We start from the raw sequence: 13,976 nt of genomic DNA on the forward strand, positions 1-13,976 counted from the left end.
CTTTATCAAAATAACTCACAAGCAAGCAGGTCATAGTAAACACCAACTGACGCAACTTTGATTGGCTATTAGAGAAGTTGCGGTGTTCCATACGCCTTGCGCATTATGCCCCTTTGGTCGTATACTTTTGTACGCATATACAACGTTAGGGGAAGGAGTATGAACGTTTGGACAGTATATATTGTGGGACATTAGAGCACAACAGACCTATCGAATTGCATTTTGAATACGAAGAATGTCCTTCTGATATCAAATAATTTTGATTTTTTGAAATTCGCAATGTAATACACAGTTTATGGCAAATCATTAAAAATTGATATTTTTGATATTTAACAGTACTCGAAGTAAACTTTATAAATCTGATGATTTATATTTGAAGTAGGCATGTAGGTGGGATGAAAAGCCAACGATCAATTGAAAATGTTGACCTTTCGTATTGAAGCTATGGATTTTTTCCCAAAACACCAAAAAAAATTAGGTCCTTTTGGGAAAAAATCCATATCTTCAATATGAAATGTCAAAATTTTCAATTGATCGTCGGCTTTTCCTCCCAGCTACGTACACTTTAAGAATATATCATTAAATTTATAAAATTTACTTCGAGGACTCAAAAATGTGAAAAATATCAAATTTTATTAATTTGTCATAAAATTTGTATTATATCGTGATTTTCATAAAATGAAAATTATTTGATATCAGAAAGACATGCTTCGTATTCAGAATGCAATTCGATAGGTCTGATGTACTCTCATGTCCCACAAAAAAAATACTGTCGAAACGCTCAAAACGCTCATTCCAGTTCCCTTAACACTGAATGTAAAATCCGTTTGGTAAACTATTTTACTCAATATTGAGAAACTTTATCCAGCATTGTGTAAATTCACCTTTATTTTCAGTATTTATCTAATGTTGGTTAAAACTTTGGCCAGGTAAAAAAGGAGGGTTGTTCATATGGCACCACATCATTTATTAAAATTTCTAACAAAACATTATATAATTCTGGACCTGCAATATACCAACAACCATCACACTAATATGTACATATATTTCCTGCTCTTTTTTAACACAGAATTTATTCATCTTTTTCTGTTTTTTTGTTGTATTTTTATTCTATAAACTATTCTTTATAATATTACTCTTATTCTGATGTTTTAGTGGCAGTATACCAGTGTATACCCCTTGTAAAGATGGAAACACGTTTTAAGATAAATAGCGCCATCAATGTTCACCTTGTCTTTAAAATGACGTAGTTTTACGTGCTATCAAACAATGCACCCAGCAGTTTACCACTTTTACCCAACTTGGGTTAACTCAAACAGATTATTCTACGCAAAAGGTAAGGTTTTAAGATATTACACATGGAATAGGAATATATGTGACGTGTCATATCAAAAGGAGACACTTTTGGGCAGGATCGTAAATGGAGAAATAGCCAAAAATCTGCCTGGGGTGATTTTTTCACAATTTGGGTTTATTGCGAATTTGTGATGTTATTAATGTTTAAGATATTGTCTGATAGTTTCAAACCGGAGTATAACTGGCATCTTGTATTTTTTGAGACATTTTTCAAGGTAATTCCTACTCTCACCATTGTCAATAATATTTTCAAAGGCCGATATCTCAATTTCCAACTTTATAATTCTATAACTTACAAACTCAATATCTTCGCTTAGGAATGTCCGATTTCATTGGGGAAAACGGCGTTGTGGCGCAAAATTATCTCTATATTTAAGATATGTAAAAACCTCAAAATTTATAACCTGCCCAAAAGTGTCTCCTTTTGACATGACACGTCACATATGTATAGGTAGCACCTAGAGAATAACAAAGTACTGGGCAGGAAGTGGGTGAATATACGATAATTAGGATTAATTAAGAAAGGAAAAGAATAAACAAGACGATGACATACAATTGATGAAATAGAAATACAAATGGTAAAGCTTATGTTTGTAAAGAACAGTCGGTGTCTCATGTTTGCATGGAGTCTTATCACTTTGCCTTTGATGAAGATTCTGGTAGGATCGAAAGCTAAACCCACTAACTAAAACCTGTTGGTGTGGATAAGCAGTTTTCAACACCTTGTTCTTAAAGATAGAATCAAAACAAAGTTTTCCGAAGTCAGCTGTCGTTTGTTTATGATGACACAGTTTATAATAACATTCCGGGTCATCCGTTGTTGGGCGCAGTCACAGACGAGAAGATATACACAGTCCATTCACCAACATGCATAGTCCATCATCATCTTTTAATGAGGACCAATAATTATTGTTCCATGAAGCACGCATACGAACATGACATTTTTTGAGTCAACTAATGTAAGATTTTCTTCGCACCATAGAGTCGTGCGACATATTCTTTTCATGCTCATTGATCTGTAAAGAAAATGTCCTTGAGCACGTGAAATAGGGAAATAACAAAAGGCAATCCCCGAAATTTCAGTGTGAAAGCCACGGACCGTAAACTGTCTCATTTACATAACAAGGAACCACTTAAATAAGAGCCAACGCCCTTTATATATGCCTGATTTGCCAAATGCTACCCCAATTCCGCGCCTTTACACACGCTTTGACATCTTACGCGTAAATGTACATAACCACATTGTCAACAACAATAAGGGAAGTATAAGACTTAATCCAATGCTATAACTTATGAAGTACAAAGATTATCTCATTTCATGAAGTACTACCCTTAATCCTATACCCTTTCTGTATCAGCCAATACAAACACTTCCAACTGGTAATCGGAGGTCTCGGGTTCAACCATCCCTAAATTCCACGAAATAATTGCTCTTTCAAACTCTTATACTACCATCATGTCTTTTCTTAACCCATGAAGACAAATCAGTCAATAAATGTGGATTGATTTGTCTACAAAACCCGTTTCTTGTACGTAAAAATGTTAGGAAACATTACTTTAAAAACATAATTAGGCCTATATTTAGGCCATACAGATGACTGGCGGTCAAGATTTTAATCTATGCTATTTTCTTAACCAGGTTATTTTTATTTGATTGACATTTGAACATGTTAAGGAAATTTGGTAAATGCAAATGACAATACATGCAGTGATTTCTATCCCATTAAAATGTCATGTTCAACATTAATTTTAACTCCACCCCCTATACAACAAGTGTCAACATAACAAAGCCACATGGGATTTGGCCGGCAATAGAATCTTTCCCCTATGACAAAAATCCTTCCAGGGTCTTCACCCGGTGAACGGACATACTTGAAGCGAACATCCTTTGCTTGTAATTAATTTGTTTGTCAAATTTATGTCATCCAGGGTTGGTTCCAATGGGGTTATGATAATGCTAAATGTTTTAGTAGGCTTCGCACGTAAGCTTGTGGTTTTCTTCATCCATTTTGACTCTGCCTTTGTGATAACTTGTGATAAATTTTTCGCATCAATTCTGTCGTATACCAGTGTAGTAGAATATCAATCAAACACTTCAAATCCAAATACATTTGACAATAACAGAGCAATATCCCCAAGTTCCAAACTTTTGCCCAATACAAAGCTCAAATTTATCCGCCTAAACTCCGCCATTTCAGGCAAATTCATTAATGAACACCATAACGTAAACTGTAAACTCGTGAAGAGCACATTTTTATCACAAATGTTTGACACCATCTCCCGACACACCTCGATTAATATTTAGCCCGTGCGGTTCATGCAGACCCCTTTCAGACTAGTCTTGTCACTTCGTAAAAAATATTCCATACTTTATTTATTGTCAAGTCTGTATCCCGTACTGTATGTATCTAATGTTTAACTTATTTATCGCTCTGCCTATCTGCTTGTCTATGTATATTGTTGTCAAGTCTGTACAACAGTACATGTATGTGGGGGTGTGTGCATTTGTGTGTCTGTCTTAGTATTCTATAGCCAATCCGAACATACACATTAACATTTTTGCACAGTATCTGATATTATAGAAACATGCAAGAGAGTTCTCATGTATGAAGGAATATCCTCCAGAAACCACTGTGGCATGCAGCTTACATCACCTCAATAAATCAAATAAGCCTCCTATTCCTTTGTACATGGTTCCCTGTACAATATGCAATTTTTTATAGCTATATAAACTGTGTAAAAATGATAGTTAAAAACAAGCTTTTGGCCTAACATTTGCAAGATCTGGGCTTGCTCTTTTCATAAAAGTGATATTATTTTTATGTTGATTCATAATGTAAGGAAAACAATTCCAGAAACCATCCAACCGGCCATGCTGAGTATGCAGGTACCTGGTGATGGGTTTACCTCTTCCCCTGTATTCTCTACTGAATAAATAATGATGTTAACATGGGGGGTTATACTCCAGGGCAGAATAACCAACTCCATTGCAGATGCAATACTACCTTTGTTGCCGCTCTTTAAACATTTATGTACCACTGTTCTTATTTTTTCAGATTGGTATTTTATTATCGTTGTCGGTATCGGTGGGCCTTATAGTATTGACGATTTTAGTGTTTCCATTCCTGTGGCATTTCTTCAGGCAATCGTTACATGTAAGTTGAATTTTGTCATTGGCCCTGAACATGTATAAAATAAAACCTCCAATGTAACCTCTTGGCAGTTTTGTTTTGAGCATGTTCAAGGGCGATATATTATATGTTACCTGCTACCACGAAATGAGCGCAAACTCGCAAGTTGGTAGTTTCAAGACATCCTGGCTGACTGAGTTGATGTTTGTTTGTCGCGCACCTACACAAACCAGTTGTATGGCCTTCGAGAATGACCCATTGTGGCCATTCACATAGTACATCAGACAACTGGCTTGAACAGGTGCATAAGGAACAAAAAGCACTGTAAACGCACTAGCATGGGCGTCTTGAAGCTACTAACTTGTGACTTTATTCTCATTTGTTGAAATTGAACAGTATATCTCATTCAAACGAATAGTTTCGGGATCTTAACGGTAACGTTATTGACAAGGAGAGTATCTTTTAAAGACTTCTCTGTGTAACCTTAAGGTGGTAGTACACCCCCTGATAAATTTTGTGACTAATTTTGCATTTTTCTCAACACACTGGTAACAAAAGTTATGTTTATTATAGGGGCAAGGAATCCAATTACTTCACTGAAATGTCAGTGATTCAAGACAAGTAGTTCATTATATATGTTAAGAAATGTTGTTGAATCAAAGGTAATTTTATCGTAAATAACGTACCGCTTGTCTTGAGTCACTGAAATTCAAGTGCAGTAACTGGATTTCCTTGCCCCTATAAGATACAAAACTTTTGTTACCAGTGTAAAAATGCAAAATTAGTCACAAATTTATCAAAGGGTGTATAGTACCACCTTAAAGCTGCCTAGGTTAACACACGGTACGAGTTACGGCGAGACATGTGTAAGCCCTTTTGACAGATAAAATGCCAAGTTTCAAATTGGCATCAATGATTAGAATATCATTGAATTTGTTGTAAACGTCTTCACTTGTAAAGTGAGTCAAAGTTTGATTTAATCATATTTAATATAATTTATTGTGATATGCCATGAGACATGTCCGCTGGCAGCTAACCCTAAGCATTGGTGAACTACTTTATATATGTTCACTACCGTGTTTGAGTGAATAGCATATTCCCTTGTGTAATTGAGTGGGCTTTTAGGGTAGATTCTTCTGAACCACATTTTTGCCATATTCAGTACATCATATATTTATCAAAAAATGTGTTTTTCATATTTTGGCGGCCATCTTGGTATGGTGGCGGCCATTTTGAAATCTGACATCAAAAAACACTATTTTGGACCAACACTCAGTCTGTGAAGCTCATTAACGTTTGCTTTTGGTACCTACACCCATGTTTTCAGGGTCAAGGAAGCATCATTAGACCACAATAACATTCGGCAGCCATTTTGAATTTCAAAATGTCCACTATTCAAAATCATTGCCGTATTTTCCTTAAACACTACAAACAATTACTGCTAAATAATATTTCGTAGCAGAGATGCACGCTCGAGCAGAAATAATCCTGTTTTACACATTCTACAATGTCAAGTAAAACATCGTCAATGTCATGAATCATGATAAAAGCCAAGTTTTACGTAAAAGGAAACACGAGGCTGACACCGATTATGTAAATTAAGATAAAAACCAATTTCCTAGATGTATGATATTACCTTTGTAATTGAAACCTTGCTAACGTGTTCATGGACTGTTGTGGGTATGATGAGAAGATACACTGTACTCGATGTTATGTCAGTAAAATGCAGCACCAGAGTAATATTTTAACTCTACACTCTAATTTCGTACTATATTTATTTTGTCAATAGAGAATCCCTACTAATTTAGTTTGGTCCCGGAACTATTCGTATTGATGAGATATTGTTCATTTTGACTAGGTACATTATCACATTTAACATTCTTATCAAAATGAATAGTTTCCTTTTTTTTTAACAAGTAACTATTCAAATTGACAAGATCTCCAACTCAGTGTGATAGGATTACCCATTTCATTTTGACAAGTTTCTGTTAAGTCACCCTCTTGCAAGACAAACTATTCATTTTTTTTATTGGTCAATTTTGACAAGACAAACTTCTGAAATTTGAAAAGTTGGGTCATTTTTGACAAGCATCTAATCATTGTTTCAAAGGACAAGACAAGCTTTTCAAATTTGATGAGTTTATTGTCATTTTGATGAGAATATCCGTTTTATTTTGAAAAGAATTGTTATGTCCTCATCTGGATAATTCCCCTTGTCAAATTTGGCAAGTTTCTATCTAAAATGAGTATATCGTTTGAAGAGTGCATATGCAATCAATATTAATAAAAAACATGATTTTTTTTCGCACAATTGGAACAATCAAGCTCATCATAATGCATATGTGATCTGCACACGAAATGAGCTTGAAGGCGCAAGTTGGCAGTTTCGAGATGGTTACTGCGTTGGTGTTCTTTCTTTCACATGCACCTGTTCAAGCCAATTGTATGTCTGTATGTCATTTGTAGGGGATACAATGGGCATGATGGGCCATTCACGAAGAAAATCCCGGGAGGGGGGGGGGGGCACTCCCTATCTGAAATGGCAGGGATGTGCCTCGGCCATGATAAAAGTAGGGGGCATTCAGGTCAAATGTACAATTACAAAAATATGGGGTCATTCAGTACACAACCTAAAAAAAATGGGGTCATTCGGTATGAAAGTTTGAAAAAAGGATGGTCATTGGGGTAACAAATTGTAAAATGGGAGTCATTGGGTACAGGATTGCCAAAAGAGTATCATTAAGTACACATAAATGAGTGCCAAACTGCGAAAAAACAACTTGACACCTTGGAAATTTGAGAAATCTCATTATTTCTGGAGGAGAACACAAATACCACCTAAATTTGGGAATTAAAAAGGGGGGTCATTGGGTAGCAGGAAATAGAACAAAGGGGGTCATTGAGTACATGAATTTTTTTAAAGGGGTCATTGGGTAATAGGTAGGACCATAACACAAAAAGGGGGGTCATTGGGTACAAGCCGGTTTGAAAAAGGGGTCTATCCTGAGGCACATGATGCATATCTGTTATGGAAGTGCCCCCCCCCCCCCCGGGAAGAAAATACTTCTGTACAGGTACGCGGTAAACAAAGAACATCAACTCAGTCAGCCATGATGTTTCGAAACCACCAACTTGCGACTTTACTCTCATTTCGTGGTAGTATGTTTCTTTTTAACCCTTGCCTAACGAAGGTATTTTGTAACACGTTTTACCAGCCCCTGGAATTATATGCCATCCCCATCATGTTCTATGTATAGCTATGTGTCTTCTACCCATTGATACCAACATTAGTACCAACTACCCATATAATATCTAACCTAAATATTAAGTTTAAAGTCAATATTATTTTGTAAGAGCCAGACTAACTATCGCTTGGCCTTAAAAACCTCCACAACCCTTGAAACTTGATCAACCACTCTACAGTGCTCTATACCTCCGGATAAGGTGATATTGGGGGTTTAAAAATATTATCACGTTCAATGAAACATAGCTCAATCCTAATCATTTAGAACTAACTGCTGTAGATAAAGGGAAAAGTCCACTATTTTACTATTTTTTTGGAAAAAGGGCCCAAAACATGCATATTTGACATGTTTTCTGACAATCTGCTTACAAAAATCAAAGACTTGGAACAAATCTAAGCATTCAAAATTTGTATTTATATGCCGATATTTTGCTCTAATTTTCACATTTTTGTTTTACTTTAATTAAATGGTTGGTTATAAGAATGAATCAAGTCTTCCAAAATTTAGAATACATAAATTGAAATTAGACTTCGTACAAGTCAAACACCCTAAGAAATTAGACTTCGTACAAACACCTTAAAATATTCACGTTTTTGGTTGGCCCTTAATTCTTAAATTTGGCCAAATCGTGAAATTTAACTTTTATTGGTAGATAGTAATAAATGAATAATTAGGATTGAGTTGTGTTCCATTTGGCAGAAGTTGATAATATTGTTTTTTAATCTGAAAAATTGAGTGCTGTATTTTTTTCGAATCGGAAAGTATGGCAACGCCCCGCCCCTTGTTAAGGGTTAACCTTGAATATTTAGCGCTGTATTATTTTGGAACAAGGAATGCCAATCCCTTGTGTCTTTGAAGTGAAGACATCTATAGAGGTATCAGGCAGGTGCACGAGGAAACCTTCCTTGAATTGTTGCCAGAAATCATTGGCATTGAACTACGTGTATCTTAGACAGACTGCGATGAATGACTTTTATTAATCTTCCTGACAAGAGAGTTGTCTAAGAATCTACATTGATATTGAAGCAGTCGAAGGAGCTTGCCAGTGTGCTATACCGTTTGAAATTCATACACCCACATGGAAGACATGACCTCAATCTTCCACACAGGGAAATGGGGTTACCTGAATAGGTGACTAGTACTCAATTTGAAATCTACACTCCTGTGTGTGAGATTAAGGTCATGTCTTCCATACGGGGTGAAAGTAGTTCAACTGGAGTAGCCCAATACGTGTGTAACTTGATCGAGCAAAATGTGAATATAGTTTCGTAAAATGGCAGTTTTCAGTCTTTGAATCAGGATAAAGAATTAATAATCAGCTTTAATTGTTTATTCAGCGATTTGCTCATTCAGAAAATCATGAGCAACATGACATAAAAATTCTGTTTTTGCACCTTTGTTAGTCGCATATATGTGCAAGTCAGTGGTTAGGCTGAAAGCTGTGTATTAAAGACAAAAAAAGTTTTACATGAAAATGTAATTTTTCTGCTTTTTCTGACTTCAACTTCGTCAATACTTCAACAATACAGAACATTATTTGTGACCTGCTACCACGAAATAAGCATAAAGTCGCAATTTGGTAATTTCGAGACGCCACGACTAGTACTGCTTTGATGTTCTTACAGATATTCTTTGTTTAATACGCACCTGTTCAAGTTAGTAGTATGGCTGTGTGGCCTTTGTGAATAAGGACACAATGGGCCATTTACTAAGGACATGTATACTACTCATTCATTCATCTTTTTATTTCATTCATTCATCTTTTATTTCATTCAAATATAAAATATAACAGCACAACAATTAAACACATACATTGAATGAGGAGGTTCTCGGAAGGCCGGATGACCTGTATTAAGAACCCCTGTCCTAACAACAACAAAAGTTTCAAAATAACAACAACAACAAGATATACCGCAAAATGTCAAACACACCCCCCATTTACCCTAACAAAACCAAAAGAGCCTACTGGCTTGTACAAACAAAGAACATCAACTCAGTCAGTCAGGACGTTTCGAAATTACCAACTTGCGACTTCACGCTCATTTCGTGGTAGCAGGTCACATTTATTATCATTATTTTAATGATTTGAATAGTAAATCAGCTCATAACTATTAACCTTTACGACATTGTCCTCATTTGCTTGATTGGGTTATAATAATGTTAATAATTAAATTGAATTTGGTAGTTTTGCTTTACACTGCCAAAAATAATACAGAATGACTAAGTTTGAATGAAACGTTTCAGTTACGTCGTATTGTGAGTTCTGTGGCAGTTCTTGTAAAGCATAATTATTATTATCATTATTGTGTTTTGATGAATCCAAGTGTTTGAAAAATTGGATACAACACATAATAATGACTAAATTGGATGCTTTACGCCCAAAATTTATTGGCCTCGCTATGAGTTGTAAAATACTTGGACTCGACTCTCGTCCAATATCCAATGAATATGGGCTCAATTTTTCCAATTTTATATCAAAACTGATATAGTTTCTGTTACAAAAATGTGGATTTTGAATACGTTCAGGCCTCATCGTTACGAGTTGTGCATAACGCCGAATAACAGATTACTACAACCCGTGCTAAATATTGAATATGAGACACAAAATATCATTATGCATGGTTTATAATTATATATATTGTATGTAGTGAGAAATACCATGGAGCAAAGGCACTGAAGTGTTTTAATGTTCCTTTTAATATACTCAAGTGGAGGCTATAACAATCTTTAGTGTTCTCTACCAGCCGTTTATTGTTTTAAAGTTGCTGCCGGGCGACTCTAATACGGACCGTTTACAGTAGGATGATATTCGGCAAATTTGGTGATCACAGCGATTTATGGTATGGCGTACATTTTACATTGATTAGAAAAAGCTACACATTAACAAACTTCTTCTCTCTCAATAGTTTACGGGACCATTCTTACATCTTTTTGGTATAGTCACATTAACAGCGTTAAGTTGGTACGTAGCTGGTGGACTAGGAACACTTAAAAAGAGAGGTAAATATTGGTCAACAATCTTCCTGATTACTTAAATGGCAAAGAATTGTACTCAACGGACAGGTTTCTTCCCTGTTTTAAAATTTTTAACAGTGTACATTGTTAATCAATTACCGTAAAAACTCGATAGTTAGCATATGTGCTTGCTATCGGGCGCTTTTAAAACATGCAAACATGAAGTGCCCCACCTACAAAAGTGTAAAGGGTTTTGAGCAAATCATCGATATGAGTAAACCTGCACATTTGTGTCTCAACCCCATTAGTTTAGTTGGTAAAGCGCCGGACTTTGGTACAATTTCATGTTTTCAAAAGCGCTCGAGAGTAAGAATATATGCTAACTATCGAGTATTTATGGTATATTGTTTAAAAACAAATACAGTTTATCGTTCTTCATCTGTTCTCCGTCTGCTTTGTTTGTTTCTTTTTTGTGTGCATGTGTTTTTCAAATGCCTGTATCTTCCAAACACACTATTGGATTAACTTAGACGGACCAGATTTATAAATATCACGTATAAAGTATACATTCTGGTTATTTTAAGTTATCCAATGTTGGGTTTGCAAGAAGCGCACTTTTCAAAAATACCAACAAACAGACAAAAAAATATTTTGGTACAGTCTGTATAAACCAAAAACTGCTGTTCAAAGATTGACACGATTTGTTTAAAATTTGGGTTGAAAAGGTTAGGTGAAATTTTAAACAATTGTGTTAATGTTTAAACAACGGTTGCTATAGGATCATCAGCGCTGTGTTTAAACAACATATTAACGGTGTAACTTCGCGACCTAATTTAAATGATTTATCCGGTGAAAAAGTTTCAAAACTATTTTCTGATTTAATGTAAAATGTCTTCTATATCTATCCACGTCCTCCTTCCCCATCGGGACACTACATCAATCATCCGGTACTACTTGAATCTCGAAGGAAAACAGTCGATAAAAGATTGAGATTTAACATTTTGAATTTACTATGACATTTTAAGCTTTTTAAGAAACGGTAACATACTCCGGTGATTATATAGATTCTGAAGGGCACAGTTTAGTTGTTGACTTAACCTTATTCTACTTCTGCTATTCCGTCGGAAAGTTTAATTTATGAAATGTGTGGTCTGTGCACTACTAAGAAGTTAAAATGTAGTTTGTTTTTTAAAACAATTTAAATATCTTTGATTACCAGACCCTATTGGGACAAAAAATATGCGTACGCTACCCGACTCTGTGATTCATTTAGTTCATGAACATATCCCATATATTGGGCATAAATATTGATTAATTGGGAGCAAGTATCATATCTACCTTAAATACTGCCGATACCATAATTTTAATTAATTCTGAAGGATTAAAAAGAAAGGTCATTTATATAAATGTAAAAATGGTATGAAAAATATTCTCAAATGGACCTCAGCAGTTTCTGACCGCCTCCTTTCATAAGACGTTACACATATAAAAATATCCTGCGTGTATCACCGTCTCTAGTCATGTTAGTTATTCGAAGACAGGCAAGAGTTAGAAGTCTTTGGCAAAACAAAACCTACCTATACCTACATGCCCTATTTTATTTTTTATATGTTACGCCAATCAAGCAATTTTCAGGCCCATGTGAACATGGCGACGCATACCGTCGTTTTATCTTTTCAGTTTCTGTTTCCGTATCCGTAATAGTTTTTGTAAGTCATTGTTATTCTGAAGTGGTAGTCTCCCAGGTGAGACCAATCTTTTATTCTAGCCTTTTGTTAGTTACTGAAAATTTGAAGCTCGTGTATTTCAGTTTTCGTTTTGGTAAGTTATATTGATTTTTTACATAAAACCTTGAGTTGTGCGGTTGGGTGCTAATCTAGACAAAAGAAGAGTCTAAATTTTACGGTCCTAAATTCGCGGTAAATTGTACGGCTTCAATTGACTTGTGTTTGGTGTATATGCACTTACGCCTAGACGTAAGTGGCTCGTAAAAATTGTCTTGCATTGAAATATATACTAACCATGTTGCCAAGTTATAAGCAAAAGTTTTTCATATTGGCGATGAAACGAGCGTCTGAAATAGTCAAATATCTCCCAATGAGGCGCGTACAAGTGGTGATTTGGTAATCATGTTTTATATTGAAATGCAATACAAAATGCATTGGAGCAAAGATAATGTATTCTATTCATTTCGTACCAATGGCAAGCTAATCTGATAATTGGTTGGGCCTATATGCAAGACTCGGGTTCATTTTAAATGTTTATTTTTGCAGAGCTTATTTTCAGTCATGGATCATACTGATACATTTTGCAAGGGAGGGGGAGGGAGGGAGATACTTGAGACAGAACACGTGAGAGTGGGAGGGGGTGAGGAAGAAAGAGAGGAGAGGGATAGACGGAAAGACTAGAAAGCTCCAGAGGAGAGAGCAGGGACCGGGGAGGGAGTGGGGAGCCTGATCATGGGGGGGGGGGGCAGGAGGAAGCAAAATAGGGAGATAAACATTGATACGAGGGAAGTGCGACACTGTGGCCCTGCACAAGTGCATTGGGGCGCGACAGGCTCATAAGCGGACCTTTTGTGATTTAAGGGCTTATTTGCAACGTTTTTACAGAAAAAAGTGGACATTATCATTCGGATTGGCATACATTTTGTCAAATTAATATAGACCAATTTAGCAATGCAAAGACGAGAGGGCGCTCGACCATTAAAAACATCGGTCTTGTCTCTCCCGCTTTTAATGACATAGGCATCTGCTTCTATTGAAATAAGCTGATTGGTACTTCAAAGTTAACAATGAAGTCAGATTACAGTAAACTTACTGAATCACTTGCGTTTTCGTATCTGAACAATAGACTTACGGAAACTGAAAAGATAAAAAGACCCATAGTCTCTATGGAAAACAATAATTATGGACAACATAGTGTGCTGTACTCCGGAAGACTGAATACTAATTACTGGATGTTATAAGATGCATTCTAGTCTACCTATAATATTGGGTGTACAAATTAACTATATTATATTATTTTGAAACTTTGTAACAAAAACCTAATATACATTTCTATGTTGTTTACGTCACTATTCTTTGGTTCATAATTCTGTTTTCATTCTCTTGCAGGTTTACCAGTACGAGATATCGGACTGTGGTATTTTCTTCTTTTAGCTGGACTCTATATTGCACCAGTATTTATCAATTCACCCTGTTTTGTTGATTATGACAAGTTGCCGGAGAAACCACTTATATTTGCTCATCGTGGCGCAGAAGAGGTTAGTGTTCCAGATATTAAAGAT

The 13,976-nt window shown here is 35.7% G+C and overlaps 1 protein-coding gene across 2 annotated transcripts in view; it reads left to right on the forward strand.

Moving 5' to 3' along the window:
- Positions 1 to 13,976, forward strand: part of LOC140170141 (glycerophosphodiester phosphodiesterase domain-containing protein 5-like) — a 126,791-nt gene that overhangs the window by 77,794 nt on the left and 35,021 nt on the right. For both annotated transcript variants that reach the window (XM_072193461.1, XM_072193462.1), the window contains exons 6-8: positions 4,413 to 4,511; positions 10,639 to 10,732; positions 13,804 to 13,952. In XM_072193461.1, coding sequence (XP_072049562.1) covers positions 4,413 to 4,511; positions 10,639 to 10,732; positions 13,804 to 13,952 — 342 coding nt within the window. The remainder of the gene's footprint in view (positions 1 to 4,412; positions 4,512 to 10,638; positions 10,733 to 13,803; positions 13,953 to 13,976) is intronic.

The sequence above is a fragment of the Amphiura filiformis genome, chromosome 14 (assembly GCF_039555335.1).
Source record: "Amphiura filiformis chromosome 14, Afil_fr2py, whole genome shotgun sequence".
Lineage (NCBI taxonomy): Eukaryota > Metazoa > Echinodermata > Ophiuroidea > Amphilepidida > Amphiuridae > Amphiura > Amphiura filiformis.